Source organism: Rousettus aegyptiacus, unplaced genomic scaffold, assembly GCF_014176215.1.
Source record: "Rousettus aegyptiacus isolate mRouAeg1 unplaced genomic scaffold, mRouAeg1.p scaffold_m13_p_1, whole genome shotgun sequence".
NCBI classification, from domain to species: Eukaryota; Metazoa; Chordata; class Mammalia; order Chiroptera; family Pteropodidae; genus Rousettus; species Rousettus aegyptiacus.
Genome location: NW_023416284.1, coordinates 41,826,801 through 41,844,164, shown reverse-complemented (window position 1 = coordinate 41,844,164; position 17,364 = coordinate 41,826,801). Strand labels below are relative to the sequence as shown.

At 39.1% G+C, this 17,364-nt stretch overlaps 1 protein-coding gene across 2 annotated transcripts in view; it reads right to left on the bottom strand.

Moving 5' to 3' along the window:
* Positions 1-218: 218 nt before the first annotated feature.
* PATJ (PATJ crumbs cell polarity complex component) overlaps positions 219-17,364 on the bottom strand; it is a 282,880-nt gene continuing 265,734 nt past the window's right edge. Inside the window, exons 43-45 of one of the 2 annotated variants that reach the window (XM_036234605.1) lie at positions 9,921-10,027; positions 6,645-6,786; positions 219-2,371 (exon numbers count right to left, since the gene is read on the bottom strand). In XM_036234605.1, coding sequence (XP_036090498.1) covers positions 2,225-2,371; positions 6,645-6,786; positions 9,921-10,027 — 396 coding nt within the window. In that variant the 3' untranslated portion in view covers positions 219-2,224. The remainder of the gene's footprint in view (positions 2,372-6,644; positions 6,787-9,920; positions 10,028-17,364) is intronic. The other variant, XM_036234602.1, reaches the window with a different exon arrangement.

Below are 17,364 nucleotides of genomic sequence, written 5' to 3'. Positions count from 1 at the left end.
TTACAGTTATTTAGAATCAAGTACATACAAACATTTGGCAATTTTATTTTTCCTTGTTTACTTCTGTCTTGTGTTAACTCCAATTAGTGACATCATTACTATATGTAAATGGCCCAAATGATGAGGCTAAAACGATATATGTGGCCATGAGAGAATTACTCCTTTCACAAATTCCCATCTTCGTATCCTTAGTTTGTCAATAAGTTCTGATGCAAAAGTGTTTTTGGCAAGGCAATTATTTATTAGTCATGCAAGGAGAGACAGAAGGAGTTATATAAAGCACTAATTCTGTCAATTTACTGCAGCAAAAAATAAAAAGCATCACATTTCTTTTATCAACAGACTTTTAGTAATGTGACCTAAAAGGATAATGTGTAAAGACACACAACGATTATGTATTTTCAAAATGTGCATTTAATGGCCAGTCCATCAAAATCAAGCAAAATCACATTTCAAAAGTATTATGTGTATACGTGTATATATATTCTTTTAAGGTGCATTTTCAAGTTTTATTGGGGTTTATTTCTTCTTGGCTGCCTAAGGTGTTCTTGCAGATACAATTAACATAGACTGTTCTGAAAGATAAGATCCTAACAATACAACATATCTTGGATACATTAGAAATTTGAAAAGCCGTGTGTAATTTCAGAAAACTTAATAATACTAGTCATGAAAGACATTTCCAACATAAAATTTAGGCACTCTATACTTTGGAATAGCCACAAAATATTCCAACAAGAGTTAATGCACTTCGTGATTACTTCTACTCACAGAGAATTCTCAATTAAAATCTATACTTATTAAATAACATTTTAAATTAGAGCCCATTATCTTTCGATAATTACTATGAATCATTTGCAGCATTGTGTTTTAGTTAAATAATGTCAGCTACTTCCATTAATGATCCTGCTGCTTATCCTTCATTGTTTACTGAAGAACCTAAAACCCATCACTGATACGCATTTCCCCCACTTTTTCCCCTGCTAATGCCTGAATAAAATGTCTCTAACTAACTTTAAAGGTATTCTTGTGTTTTCTGCTGTAGTTGCTTTGTCAGCATGCAAAACTACAGTAAATGGGGGGCTCCCTGGAGACCAGGAAACATCAGCCAAGAAGCTATCGTAATTCCTAGGCTCAGTTCATTTACTCAGTCACTTTGTGGCTAAGTACACTGCTTCATCTATGTTCCTACAATCTGTGCTGCTAGAATGGCTAGTATTGAGCCAAGGGGAAGGATACTCAAACATGTTACTGCACACTCCACAAGGCCAAGGTTCCCCAGACCTCATCTGGCTTAAGGCAAAACTTGCTGATCTCTGAAGTGTGGTTCTGGAGTTTCTATCTCCCTGTCTGAAGACTGAGGGGTGGGAATGATGGCTGCCTACTGAGGTGCCATTAATTTCAGATGAACCTCCCGGACTTGAACATAATTTAGCATTGTCAGAATTCAGAACATGGATGCTAATTATTCCTGTTGAGAATAAGGTGCTTTTGCTTAGTGGTATGCATTTATGTAGCTAAAAAAAAAAAAAAAAAAAAATTAAAAGGACTTTCAGAATTTTTAGATTACAGCCTGCAAATTGACTCATCATAATCACCAATGACTAATGTATAAAGATCTATCCCGAGAAATGAATTTGAGACATATCTGACTGTAAGCCGTACAGAAGAGAGCACAATAATTTCCCATAAGAGATTTTGGTATTTCATCATGGGGATCACTGGTAAATTAATTACACTGCTAATGTTTTCTGGCGTACTTGAAGAGACAATTAGCATAACTAAATCATGAATGAGATGACAAGTTGCTTAACATTTGTTTCTGTTCATTGGATGAAATCTGAGGCTACTGTTAAGCTTCTGTATCAGTAGGGAGAGAAGGGAATAAGGAATGAATAGTTGCTAACTCCAGTTTCAGCAAATATAATCAGAACCAGTCATAACTAGCTAATAAACATTGATGCTAAACACAAAGCAGATAAGTCTCATTCGAGTTTTAGAAATTAACTTTACCAAGAGGTGACAGATGCTGGGAAACATTAGGGAGGTGACAACTGATTCAGGAAATTCACGTGAAACTTCAGCCACTTCTCCTGAGCAGAAAGGATGAGATGGTAAGAACAAAGGTGGATTTTAGTTGAGGTTACTTTGCACCCCCTCTCAGAACTTCATCTTTCTATGGATATTCTACAACAACATCTATCTTGTGATCAGGACCCAAGGCTCACGACAGCACAGTTAAGGTTACAGTCCCTCTCTGGCGTTTGAGAATGGCCACAGCTTGCTCATGAGTAACACCTTCTAGCGTCTCGCCATTAACAGCTAAAATTTGATCACCTCGCTTCAATCGGCCGTCATCTGCAGCTGCTCCCTACAAACAAGAAACATTCTAGTTTAATCCAGGGTGCAATTAACATTCTGATAATATTAATATTATGGTATGCACAGTCAAAGAGTAACTTTAAAAACTGCCAATTAAAGTCATTCCTAGGTAATGCTTTTAAGAAAATTAACAAAATGCATGATATGTTATTTGAATAATGGTTGACTAGTAACCGTAATTATGCATTGTTTAAATAACATACTAGTAGAAATGTACTGACATTCATATTTCTTTTAACACAAGTAGGACCTTATTTCAAAATTAAGTGCTAAATGGAATTTGAATGTCATATCATGTCGTATTCATGAATATGTAATACACAAATAAAGGCAGAACCGAATCTGGTGATAATCTTATTGTCAATACCACCGCCACGTAGGGTTCCTGTTGCATTATTAAGCTATCAGCATTGCAGGGATCTGTCAAAAATAAGTGTAGCCTCTAAATGGGTGAATTGTATGGTATGTGAATTATAGCTCAATAAAGCTGTTCTATATGTAAATACACAAAAATGTAGCATCTCTAAAATACTGCAGTATTATACTCAAAAGCTTCAACTTTATTTATCTTTGATATCTAAATAGGTTTCTAAATGACTACTTTCATTACATAACCAGTCATGCATGGCTCCTCAAAATGGCACAAAGCAAGTGAAACCTGGCTTTTTTCATGCTAACACTGAGTATCTAAAAATTCCATATTTCTAGAAATATTTGGAATGGGTAAGGAAAGAAAAGACTTAGAAAACAATTTATAGGAGGCTTTCTCCACCTGCCTGGGTAACTGTGAAAATCCCTTGAAAAGTTAGTGCTATGAGTCTTCTAAATGATATCAAATTACTAGGGAAATTAATTGAGGCCCACAGACACCTAGTCCCTGACTGTTGCATTCAGAAGCTGAGCTAAGAAGCACTGACGTGAGCTCACTATGGGAGCACGTATACTAGAATTGGAAGAAGCACTAATGCTCCAGAGACCTATGTCATCCTGTGGCATGGAAGTCCTGAGGTGGTGGGTGAATTATCTAGAATTTCAAAACTGTGAAAAGGGTGGAATTCCTGTATAAAAGTGTAATAAAGAATATTCAAAACCAGGTCTATACTGGCGGGAGGGGTAGGGTGGGGTGGGTGGGTCAGTGGGGAAATATCAAAATTAAGTTGCAACTTCAATTGAATCTTTTTTTTTCTTTTAAGAAAGTATGTTAACTGCATTAAAGACAGGATTAAACAAGTAACTCTAATAAATACAATCTGAAGTACTTGGCTAACTTGACTTTATTAAATTTTATATGCTAAGATTTAAGGGCTTCAGTAAACCTCAGATACCTGTGTAATTCGTTTTTTTTAAGAAGACATGTTAAGCCCTTCAAGTTTTCATCTTAAGTAATACAAAAAAAGATTTTTCAACTTTCTAGGATATGTACACTATTTCAGGTTTTGTCGTGCTTACTTGATAATTACCACTGATCTGCATCTCCTCTCCTACATTATCAATGTGGCATTTGTGGACTAAGCAGAGAAGGAGGAAACTGGTTCACAGACAGGCCTCCGTCTGGTTCAGAAATGTGGCTTTTACCCACTTGATGTATCTCACTTAGCCTTCCCCGTGCTGTAAAATAGGTATCTATTAATTTACCTTTCACCTGTTCTAAGGATTACATGGTATTTACTCAATAATGGTGATAGTAAAATAAAATGATACTCTGGAGATGGTCAAACTTATGCTTTCATATTTCATGGGCTCTGAAAAACTGCTCCCTAAATTTCCAGGGCTGTTGAAGTCTTTACGCCTAACTGTTGAAGGTTTATGGTAAAATTCAGCTGCTGAGAGGATTGAAGTTGGCTTTGATTTTGAAGTTTCCAACCAAACAACTGGATGAAAATGGATGGTCCTGACAGCCTCTTTATCAGAATGACTAAGTCTCACAAATCGTATACACCCAAAGTACCTGTGATGCTTCATATTCCTAGAGGGGGAAATAGGACTTTGATGGGCCAAATTAATTTCTTAGTTGAGCAAGAGAATTATTAAACGAGGCTTAGGACACTAAAAAAAGTCACATAAAAACCCACATCCTCTGGATATCTAAGATCCAGAAATCTGAAAAGACTAACATTTTAAAGAATATATGTTCAGTATTAAAAAACAACGGAAAACATATAGCTATAGTTTCTAGATCTTCAAAATTTCTATGGGGGAAATGTTTAGCTTAGTGTCAGATTTGCCACAGAAAGATTTTACTATTAAAAAAAAAAACAAAAAACTCCTTTGCTAGTTCTTGGTTTATTGATTCTTTTCAGAAAACTCTTAAATGTGGATATATTGGTTCACTCTAACAAATAAAAAAAAGAAAGAAAAAGTCATCGAATGAAATATTATAGTGAACTCTATGGAACTAACTAAATGATAACTATTTGCATTGGAATATTCTTTTATTGGGGCTGACTGAACTAAGTAGGCCATTAGCTAGGCCTTTAGAACTTCTTTTTTATAATTCAGAGTTTTTCATTTTCAGGTTTGCTTCACTTTACAAAAAATCTCTATTCCTTAAAAATTAAAACATATCAAAGATATTTGATATTTACCAGTACATTACTACTTACATAAGTGCTTACTAAATGACCGCTTTCAATGGGGGCCTTTGAAAAGAGCATTTTGTGTGAGCGTTAGTCCACTCATTATTCCCACTACTGTTGTCCCACTGTGATTTGATGGTGGTTTCTTTAAAAAAAACAAAACAAAACAAAACCTGCCAGCAACGCATGGTCATTTCACTTTCAGCTGTATGTTCTGGTGACCTGACAAAAGGTGCCTGGCTCTGGCCCCACCAGTCTATGTGCATGTGTAGACAAGCACAGCTGGTATAGACTGCTGAACTCTGGGCCTCACGTCAAAAAGCCTTAGAAGCTGACCACTCTTCTCTTTGGACCACAACTGATTTTCTTACAGTTGTGAAGTGAGCTGGTGATTACATCATTCTGGAGGGGCTTTACAGAGGGGCAGGCACAACTTGCTAAAAGGTGAAGGCTAACTTTGCAGTCTTTCCACTATCCTTACCTACATAGCTGGCTCTTTAAAAAACAAATTATAATAATGCCCTAAAAGAACAATCATCACAAGTACTTATAATGCTGTTTTAGGAAAAGGCGGGTCTGTAGGTGGTTTATCTACTTTGGAAGTGATCAGACTGGGGCAGTATTATTATTCAGAGTGTTTCTAATCTGCCTCCCCACTCCTGTTTTGCTTGTCACCAGGTCAGCAGATGTGTTCGGGAATAGCATACTTTCTTAGTAGGCATCTTAGATACATGGAAATAGGTGGGTACATCTGCAGCTGCCTAACGTGTCTCAAAAGCAAATGCCTAATGACGTAAGGATTAGGTCTGGCCACGGTTAGGCCCAATCAACAGGTGATAAGATCTGCACAAGTAAAAGTGGATTTATATTTAAAGTATAGTATAACCTTCTAGAAAAAGAAAGCATCTATCTTATTTCTTCTTTTGAAGATCTTTGTTTCTTTAGGAAAATAAAGCTAAAGGCAATTGAATCAATTAATAAACAAATGATTGTGATAAAACCAAGGAGAATAAAATTGTAATATTAATACTAAATACTTTTCAGAGATCTTCAAAATTTTATAATAAAATTAAACTCCAACTTTCAAAAACCCAATGAAGTTAAAAGTAACTTATCTAAGAGCAATCTACGGGCGTGCACACCATGTATTAAGTAGGATGCATTGCAGTACTTAATTCCTGAAAAACACTATTATCTAATCTTAGTCTCATTTATCTGGCTGATCCTGCAGAGTATGGTAAGAGAGAAACCACCTTAAACTAAGGTGTCCTGATGGGCAGCTGTTAAGGTAGCACTGATCTGAAGCTTGTACGAAGCTGTATGCCATGTTGGCCCTCTGGTGTGTTATCTTCTTTTAAAAGAGAAAGCCAAATCATCTATCCCAGAGCAATATTCGTGGCAGTGCTCTTATATTGTGCTGCTTAAAGAAGATGCTCTTTAAAATCTGTTAGCAGCTACTTTCGTAATAGAGTCCAAAGAAAACTATACTTCTAGTGACTCCATTATTACAAAAGAACTTGTCTTTTACTACTCTGGTATAGGAATTTTATATAAGATTAAATGAAATAAGCATACATGTATACATCTAGGTATAGCCCCGAATAAAGCAAAGCACTTAAAAAAAAAAAAAATCTCACCTAGGTTTGATTAAAAAAAAAAAAAGTACAGTAAAAAGGAAAAAAATACCTTTGCAAATATAGTCTTGACATAAATTGGCAGGTCTCCATGGGGACTTCCATAACCCCCTACAATACTAAACCCCAATCCTTCAGAGCCTTTCTCCAAAGTAATAATCTTAGGTGGAGGTGTTCTGAAAACACAATGCATGCTGTTTAATTCAAGAAGAGATATTGAGAAGGAATTTCATTTTAATGGAAGAACACAGATTTGAGAGAGACTTTCATACTGCGAAACTGTTAAGGTCAGGTAACTAAACTGAACTCTCAGGGAACAATCTAGAAGCATTTAAAAATTTTCCCGTATCATGCAGGACTAATGACCAATGCTCTTGACGATTTTGGAGTTTCTCTTTCATAAAACCCAGTTTTGTTTTGTTTTTTTAATTTAAAAATAAAGTCATGATGCTGAAATTGTTAAAGCACTTCTCTATATGCTTAGTTTCAACTCTCGAGCTTACTATTTTCAACCCGAATGAAGTTGTCTTTAGATCCTTGAAGAATGTGCCTGGAGACAAAGAGGTGGGGTATTACCTTAGCTTACAGTTGACCACCAATCTGCAGGTGGACTTCTGTCCAGAACAGGTGACAGCTGCCCGAGAGCTCAGTAAACTGCCCCTCTTCCCTTCCTGGCACATCCAGGAAGTGCCCTTGCACACCTGCTCTACCACTACCATGTAGGGTGAAAACTCATTCTTCAAGAGCCACCTTCAACGTGATGTTTCCCTGATGCCCTTGGGAGAATTAGCCACACCCTACCCTGTGATCCCTTTGCACTTGGTCCAGATTTCCATTATTATATCATAGTGCGATTACTTAACCATCTTTCTCCTCTATCAGACCATGAACTCCTTAAGTCCTAGCGTTATGCATTGTGCCTGTCGCAAACTCATTCAGGATCATGACTGTGTAAATGAGAACTGAAATCCAGGAGAGAAGAGAGAAACCAAGGTAAAGCAAAATGGATAAAAACAATCTGCTTCAAATGTATTATTTAGATTTTCAGAGCTTCGTCCAGTGTGGAAGTCATCTCTCTCAGAAATAACATGTCTAAAAATTAAATTACCTATGTGGGCTCAAATAGTTAAATCTAAGGTTAACTAGTACCAGTTTCTTATTCCCAGATGTGGTTGTCCAAAGAGTAAAAAATGAAAGGAACTCTGGTATCCCAGACCCTGACGTCTTATCTGTAGTAGGTTCACATTTGTATACTCGCAGCATCACTTGTTTTGTGGTGGCATGCATGTCCGAGAGGCAGAGCCATCTGACATAAACTCAGCCATTTACATATTTAGAAAAATTTGCAGAACTGGGATATAAGCAACCTCTGGATATGCTATTCTGCCTAACTATAGGATTTTTCCTTCTCCCCCTTCTCAATTTTACCTGGCTTATTTTTAGGCTTGATTTTTGGCTGGTTCACAATGATACCAGTTATTTGTTGATGTGCTTACTGGCTGCTTATAGCAGGCATCCACGGTAATTGCTGAATGTTTATGCTGTATAAATTGTTGATTGTTCTGAAGGCCACTCCTGCTTTTTTCCAAATTATTTTAAACCTCAGCTTTAGCATTAGTGCCACCAAGTACACTCCCTAATTGAGATAAATCCCTCTTCCATGGTTTCATGGGACCCTGTGCTTACTTATCCATCTCACTGACCGTAGCTCTTTTATATTATCAACGCTTTTATAACCATGGATTTATGGGTCTGTTTTTCTAGTTCTCTGGTAGTTCCTTGAGTGCCTTCACCTATGTTTCTAAGTTTGAGTCCTCAGGACTCAGCCTTTGTACAGTGTCTAGCCTTGGGAAGGCACTCTGTAAATATCTGCTGAAATAATGATGAACTATCCCTTACGGCTGAATGGTAATGACGTCATGAATAAGGCTCTACTTTTTATCACTTTGTGGCTTTGTAAGTACCTTCCGTAATGACCCACTAGTTATACATGAACTTGATTTATGTTTTTCTCTTTCAAACACTGCCCCCATTTCCAAGGATATTGAAATGGGAACCCAGATGTCCAAACTCATTGTTTTAGAGCTAGCTCTTGGAGGCCACCAAATCATTCAAGGCCTTCGTAAATGTGCCTATTCACGATTAGAGAGCTGTTTTTAAGGGGAGAGGAAGGAATGCAGCTCTACTCCTCAAATGGCAATATCAGCTGGAGTTTGCCTCCATTTATCTCACATTTTCAAGTAGTTTTAATTTTTCATATAGAAGACTAGCAAAAAAAAAAAAAAAGCTCCAAATGTTAACAGTGGTTGGATTATAAATGACTTAAATTCTAAATTCTTTTAAGCTAGTGGTTCTCAACCTGCCAGCAGTTGTGCAGCTGTGGAATTGTAAAAAAACATGGGCACATCACAAAATGCTAACTATACACTATTCTTCCTATAAGGGTCTAGATTTTTTTTTTTTCTTTTTAAGGAAAGGGCCATTGTAACTTGAAAATGTTATACTTTCGTGTATTTGTTATATTTTCATGGCATGCATTTCTTACTGTCATGATGAGAAAATAGTATAATGAACTTAGTTTAATATTGTTTTCTCAAGAAAACTGAACTCAAAGGTGTCATTTACGGTGATGAACTACCAGGAAAAAGTTGGAAATGGCTGTGATCATCAGATCTGTCCAATAAACCATTCAGATCAGTCAACACACACTTATCTAGCACCTAGTGCAACTAGGCACTGGAGGCACTGAGAAGCATAACTTTAGGCTCATTTCACAAAGCAAGGCTCCTCTGCCTATCGGTAGCAAAATTTCACAGGAGAATCCACCTACTCAGAACCTCTGAGAATGGGGCCAGGGGAATTAGCAATTTTAAATATGCTCTTTAGATTATTCTTATGCACATTCGAGTTAGAGAAACACTGTTTTTAATGAGCAATTTTCACTGCAATGACTGATTTTAATGAAGGATGCCAGCAAGTATAACAATAAGATTTCACTTAGAAAACTAAGGAAGCCTGGTTCTGTGCGTAGCAAAGCAGGGTGCACCTGGGCTGTAAATCTAAGGTTCCTTAGGGGAGGAGGCACAGGCGCCATGTCAAAGTGACCAGATGCAGGATGTGCAGGCCCTGTAACAACAGTTGCTGAGAAACAAAATTTTGTGAGAAATAAGAAAATCCTGGTGCTCTCTTGGAGATTCTCTAGGAATCAGAAAAGGTAGCATGCACTTTCCCTCTCCTCTCCCATAGAAAGCACACTCTAGAACCTGGAAAAGGTCTCACTGAGCTTTGCCCACACACATAACAGGCACTTTGCAACTAGAACACTCACTCTGCATCTTGCGGATGATGTTCAGCAGTGGGTGAACCAAGGTGGTAGCCCGTAGACAGGTTCTCAAGCTGAGTTGCTATGGCGTTTATATTGGTATCTGCTACAACCTGGGGGAAAAGTTAGAACAAGACAATCCACTATAAGTCAAGGGAGAATTAGAGAGACCATACTATACCCTGATGGTCAGTCTTCAGTCCTCATCCTATTCTGAAGCAGTTGACACTACGGATTATTCTTTCTTAAACTATTTTCTTCATTTGGCTTCCATGACACCACACTTTACACCACAGTTTACTACCTTCTGGCTATTCCTTCCTACCCCTGAAATCCTCTATCAGATTACCACAGGGCTCAGTCCTTGAGCTTCTTATCTTTTCCATCTAAGCATATCCCCTTACTCATCTCATCTGATCTCATCAATACCATCTATATGATAGTATAATGATAATTCCTGAATCTGCATCTCCAGCGCCACCTCTTCCTTAACTTTAGATCCATAATATCCAATCAGCAATGGGATGTCCAGTAGGTATCTCAAACCTAATATGTCCCACACCGAGCCCCCACCACCTCCGTTGCTGTCATAGCCTTCCTCATCTCAGGTAACTACAGCTTCATTCTTGCAGTTCCAGCAAATGCCTTAATGTCACCCTTGACTACTTTTTCTCTCATAAACCACATTTTGATCCTTGTAAAATTCTACTGGCTTTTCTACGGAATTATCTCTTGACTGGAGTTTTACAACAGCCTCCTCACTGGGTTCTGCCCCTCTCCCTTTCAGTGTATGGCAGCTAGAATGGTCCTGTTAAAATAGAAATTGCTTCACTCCTCTGCTTAAAACCATCCAAAGGAAACCTGATTCCCTGGGTTCACACACCGAAGTCCTTACTACAAGGTCAAATGTAGATCTGCCAGTTATGTCTCCGCCGTCTTCTCCTCATTCTCTGCGTTCACTCGGTTCCAGCCATGCTGGCCTCCTTGCTATTCCTCTAACATGCCAGAGAAAGCTCCGCCTCAGCGCTTTGCAACCGCTTTGCCTTCTGCCTGGAATGCTCTATATTCAGCATCTGTGTGGCTAGCTCCTTCACTTCCTTCAGGTCACTAAAGTCCCTTCCCTGGTCACTCGAACTAAAATTTCCACACCAGTGCCTTGTCCCGACATTTCATGTCTTCTTTCCCTGCTTTCTGTTTCCTTCTTACCACCATTACTAATGCACTGGGTATATTTTACCTTATTAATTCCCTATCACTTCATATTAGAATATATGGGCAGGAAGTTTATCAGTTTTATTCACTTCTATATCCCTGTTATGAAGGACAGTGTCCAGTGTGTAGCGGCTATTCAATTAATAGTTGGTGAATGAAAGAATGAACAAATATCTCTGATTCCCTATGATTTGCCTTTTAGATGGTCCCAAGTATAGCAGAATAACATTTAAACATCCACTTTATATGTTTCTATCCTGCAAAAATCATTCCAAAGCACTCAGAAGAAATATGGTAGAGTTCTGACAGCCCATACTAGGACACAGAATGGAGTTCTGGTGTTCAGTTTCTGCCACTTAAATGACGCTGTACCTGAGTTTCAACTTCATCTGTTAAATAGGAATGATAAAAGATGGCCTTGTGTGCTTATCCTGGAGTTGTCTTCTACATAGAGTGGTCAGACCTGCTTTCTCAAGAGCTTCTGGGCTACCCCTGCTTCTGATCAACTGTTCTTCTATGTTACAATACTCAGTGCACAAGGACAGAGTGAAAGGACCTTAGCTTGACAGTAGTGCAAAGCTCAATTTGATTGCAGTTTCAGAATAAACCAACAGAGGGCATGGCCGCCTAAACCTGTAAGCTTAGTTGCATCTGTTAATATTTAGAACAAGGAAAGCCACAGAGCAGCTCTGGCGCCAGCACCCCCTGGATCAGAATACATTCTGGGTGGAGCATCTTGAACTGGGGGAAAACACTGCTAAGTGTGAGTTATACAATTATCTGGAAATACTGTCATATAGAAAACGACAAACTGGAGGAATATTTAGGATAAGACACAGAGAGGAAATGACAGATTCTCCCTGACCATAAGAGCCCCTCCACTCACCACCAGCCCTTCTTACTCCCCCTCACAGCAAGTGTATCGGAGGAGTTGTCTTTGTGTGTGACCTCTGTAATCTTACCCACTCTCAACCTACACCACCTTCATAAACACATTCCATTCCAGCTTGCATCCCCATCAAGTGGCCCAAACTTCCATGACCCACATTCTCTGGCTTTCCTCCTCCTGCTGCCCACTTTTCCAACTCTTTGCTATTCTGCTTACCCCCTGTGGCTCAGTCCTGGGCCTGCCTCCCACTTGCACATTCAGGGTCTAGGTGACAGAATATACATTCCCATAGCTTTAAATGCCAACAACGTGCTGACAATTCCCAGCCTAGTCATTATATCCACTTGCCAACTTAACATCTGCATTTTAATATCTCAAGGGCTTATTAAAATTAACACAACCAAATCCAAACTCTTGATTCAACAACCGAATCCCCTCAATTCATTTTCCCTCTAGCTTTCCTCCTCTTAGTAGATGGCCTCTCCAGCTGCCTAATTAGAAATCCACTAGGTGGAATATTGAAAATTCTTGATTGCTGGCTGGTGACTGTCCAGCTGGAAAGGAAGCTAGGCTGATAACCATACAGGTGCTTACTCTTTGAAATCAACCTGAAAATCCCCTCTCTCACCTGCCATATGTAATCTACCACAAAGTCCTCTGAAGCCGAACTCCAAAATATTTCTCAAATCTGTTTATTTTTCATCTCTGTGGTGACCACCCTAATTCAATTCATCATCATCAGCTGCCTTTTAATTGGAATTTCCACTCATCGTCTTCCAATCCCTCTTCCACACAATAGCTGGTTATCTTTTTAAATATAAAATAGTAATGGCCCTCCCCTGCTTAAAACTTTTCGGTGGTCTTTGTGCTTGGAATAAAATTCAGATTCCCTAATTATACAGGCAAAGGTCCTCTCCTTGTCTACCACCTAATCCCATCTATTTCCGTTCCCTCTGCTCCACATTCCAGCTCTCCTTGCCTGGAAGTGTCCCCCTGCCCCCCGAAGCAGTCGGGCCTGGCATCAACTTAAAAGTCACTTCCCTTATGCAAGCCTTCTTTGGCTACTCACGTTTAAATTAATTTCTCCTGTTTTCCTCTCCATAGCACCCTTGAAGTATTTCTCACAAATTGTGATGATATATATTTGTGTGACTATCTTTCCCACCCAATCACAGGAATCATGGGGATAAGGACTGCTTCTCAATATTCATATGCCTGGCACATAACAATTACTTAATGAGTACTGATGGAGTGAGTGAATAAATCTAAAACCTTTCTAAAAAAAAAATAGAGATTATGGAACTCAATTTTCTGCATTTCCACAGAACAGAATGAGAATGATAGAGATTACAAGAAGATTGGTTTTAGGTCTTTCTAAGGAGAAAAAAAAAATCTAATAATTAAGGCAGTTACGGATTGGAATGGCACATGAACACCCACCAAAGCAAGCATTCAAATAGAGACTCAAAATCTACCAATTCGGGATGTGGAGAAGGAGATTTCTATACTTGGTAGGAATCTGGACATGTATGTTCAGCTGACTATAAAACAAACCATCCATTATGGGAGTGAGGAAGAAAGTCAGTAATATATATATTTAGGGTACCTTCAAAAGTCAAGATTTGTTGGTAACCTGTTCCTTTCTTTACTAGCTTGTTTAGTCAATATATAACAGCACTACAACTACTGAATATAAACGAAGCCCTTACTTTATGCTAAGCACTCAAAATTTTGAGTCCCTACAGAGGTGGGTACCTCTGTAGAAGAACCTGGAGCAGAGGGGTTAAATAACTTTCCAAGGTCAGTTAAAGAGTGAAGGCTGGATTCAAGTCCATTCCACTTTACTCTCTAATCTTGTGATCTTAATCCTATGTGATATAAAGCAAATTGCCCAGTGTGAGGGTAGAGACCTGGTACGTCGCAGTCTAGATATAAAGTGGGGGAGGACAGGGGGCAAAATAAAAGTTCGACAGCAGTTGCAAATAGAGAAGATCATCACGAAGTGTGCTTGGCAATGGGAGTGAAAATGCCACACCCTCAATACTACAGTGAGTGTATTTGGGATGTGAGAGATATATACCCCATGCACGTTCTAGCAGGAAGGCTTTTTAATTTTTAGAAAGAGAATATACTTTTAAGAGTCCATGAAATCAGCCATATAAATTATAAAACCAAAGACATAGTTCTTTTTGATAAATTAAATTTTAAAAAATCTAGTTAGAAAATATAAAAACACTTCTATAGCACCATGTCTCAGAAAAACTCACATTCGTCCAAAACATGAAGGCCTGTTGCTTACTCTCAAACCCTGAAATTAAAAGGGCCTCCTAACCACTGATAATATTAAATCCTAGAGACACAGCTAGGATCCTTGGAGCTATCCAGGCCCAACCTATTTTGTAGGAAGGTGGAACCCAAGGGGCTGAATGGGAAATGTAAAGGATTTTCACTGACAGCTTTATCTTTTGCAGGAAGATATAGAGGGCAGAAAACTGTCCCCCCAGATGACTTTACAGGCCCAAGGCATTTGCATGAACCATCTTGGTCTCGGGGTTGATTGGTCTTCCCATGGACTGACTTGTGGAAGTGGATAATCTGATCTCGGAAGGGTGTGTGTGTTCCGCTGGTCTATGCATCCTGGCTCAGCCCTGCGTCTGAAGTGCTCTTCCCCCAGCACCAGGGACTGAACAATATGGAAGCCTAGTAGAGTTCTATCTGTGTGTTTTGAAGAAGAGGGAAAGCCAACAGGCTAATGAAGCATTCATTTTTTTTTTTTTTTAAGGTAAATAAATCTTGATTCTTGGGTATAAACTTCTGTGGTAGGTACTGAGGATAGAGTTGGGAGCAGTGGAGACCAAGGTAAAGAAAATGTGTCCCCTGCCCTTCAACAAACAGGCTTGCGATTTATGTCTTTTAGCATGAGAGGCAGATGTGAACACACGCCGTTCAAAGTGGAAAGAGGAGTGGGGGAAAGACTGGATTCTTGAGTAAGGCAGGGAGGCTTTGAGGTATTAGGGTATTAGGTCTGTGCGAATTGATTGTGCAGTTCTAGAGCCAGGGTGTCTGGAGTCCTTGGACCCAACTAGGACCAGCTCCAACTAGAGATCGGCGTCCTATAGTCTGGCTTTTTACATTACATGGATTGGCAATCTTTCCTCTCATCCTTCATACCTGGGGACCTGGAGATGTGGTAGATGTCTCTTCTGCTTCCCACTCACCTTTCAAAACCATTGACCTAGTTCAAAACCTGTGGGTCTCTAAGTTTATGTTTCTCCTTGTTATTGCACACAGTGCTGCTATTGACATCTTGAGCGGGGTTCTTTAAGGTATGAAACTAGACATGAAACTGCTGGGTGACGGGTATGCATATATTCAATTGAATAGATCTAAGTTGCCAAGTGGTTGCACCAGTTTAAACTCTCACCAGGCATTTAACAAAAGTACTTTGTTTCCTCACATCCTCCTCAAACTTATCATGATCAAACATTTAATAAGTGCCTACCTAAGGAGAGCGAGGCCACTGACCCGAAGGAAGAAGGGGAGGAAATCCCTTCACCTGAGGAGAGGGTGGCTTGTGAAACGAAAGAGAAGGATGAGGTCACTCCACTTGAGGCGGGGAGACTTGTGAAATGAAAGATGGGGAAGAAACCTCTGAACCTCAGGGGCATGTGGAGACCTTCGAATTAGTGGAAGAGGAAGACTCAATACGCATGTTTCCCACTCAAAATGTGTTTCCTCCTCCCACCGTAATTCCCCCTCGCTCTGTGTCCCTCCTCCAAAATTTCCTTCTTAAATTTTGCCTCCTCAAACTGCTTTACTGTACAAAGGTATTTATTCCGATATGCTTTCTCAGTACCTCAGCTACTTGTGGGATTTTTTTTTTTTTTGAGAAAAAGTAAGATTAATTGAAAGTACATTTTAGAAGGAGACAGGCACACTAAAGAAGGCTGCAGCCCTGTGGAATTTAGGAGATAAAGAGATAAGATAGTACACCCCAAAGGGAAGGGTGGGTTTCCAGCCAGGAATGCTGTCACCTCCTCGTGACATTTAATAATTTAGATTAAAAGCAAAACTAAATTCAATCAGAATTGTATATTCTGTAGTAGAACAATGCATGTTTAGTAAACCTTCTAATTAACTAATAAAGCAAAGGTATTTATTGCACAAACCCTAGCCGAGGACCTTTCCATAAAAAAACAGAGTCGAGGTGGGGTGGGGTATGGGGGGGATTATGTTTCAGAGAATTGAGAAACCAAAATATTTTCCAGGTAGGTATAATAGTATAATGAACAAAAGCGTGAGCTCCTTGCTTTGCTCCCGTAAAGGAGTAAGCTTAGCCCTCAGATTTGTTAGGACCCAAATCTTGCAGTACGAAATACAAACTCAGCACTCACACTCAGCCTGGATGTCTAGATCCATAGTGCAGATATACTGAAAACAGACAGGAAGGTTGTTGAGTGAGGGGGATCCCTGAGGAAGCTGGCATCTTAAGATGGGGACATATTAAAGGTCAAGAAAAGTGTGGCTTGTTCCAGGCCTGGCATTTGGTATAACTTTATGAAGTAGAAAGCACGTATGCTTAAAGATTTTTATTATAATCTCGTGACAGTGACATCAGAATATATTGATTTGCATGCGTCTTTAAAATATATATGGAAGTGTCAAATATTTGAAGTCAAATAAGAAGGGGCAAAGTGACTGCTAGTCACATCACCATCTAGTAGCACACATCTCAACTGCCACCTGGAAAAACCACTTCACTTTCAGGATTGTTAAAGGAATTTCAGCATCATCTGACTTCGAGCCTATGTTATTATAGTGAAAGTAATAAAGTACCACTTACTTAATGCTTACCATTTGCAATCCACTGTTTTTATTAAACATTACATCTCAAATTCTCACAGCAACCTTGGAGGAAAAGAGCTATGACTCTTATTTACAGAAACTGAAGACGTAAGTGACAGGATTCAAAACCCACAACTTCTATGACACTAATGCTTGCCTGTCCTACAAAATTTCCACTGGGTCCTCATTTCAGCTTTCAAACCTTTAGCTCTGTCTTCTTCCTGGAGTTTATCACTCCCTTCCTGGCATCACTTAGCTTTCTATCCATCAGGAACCCCACAGAGCTTACCCCTGGCTACCCATTAAAATCACCTGGGAAGCTTTAAAATATCTTGATGTCCATACCACATCCCAGACCAATTAAATTGCTGGGGTGAGACCCAGGAACCGGTAATGGAATCAGCAATTTTATCGTGCAACCAAGGTTAAGAACTACTCACAGCCATTCTCTTAATGATACTCACATGTGCCTTTAGCTGCTTGCACATTCTACCACATACCTTT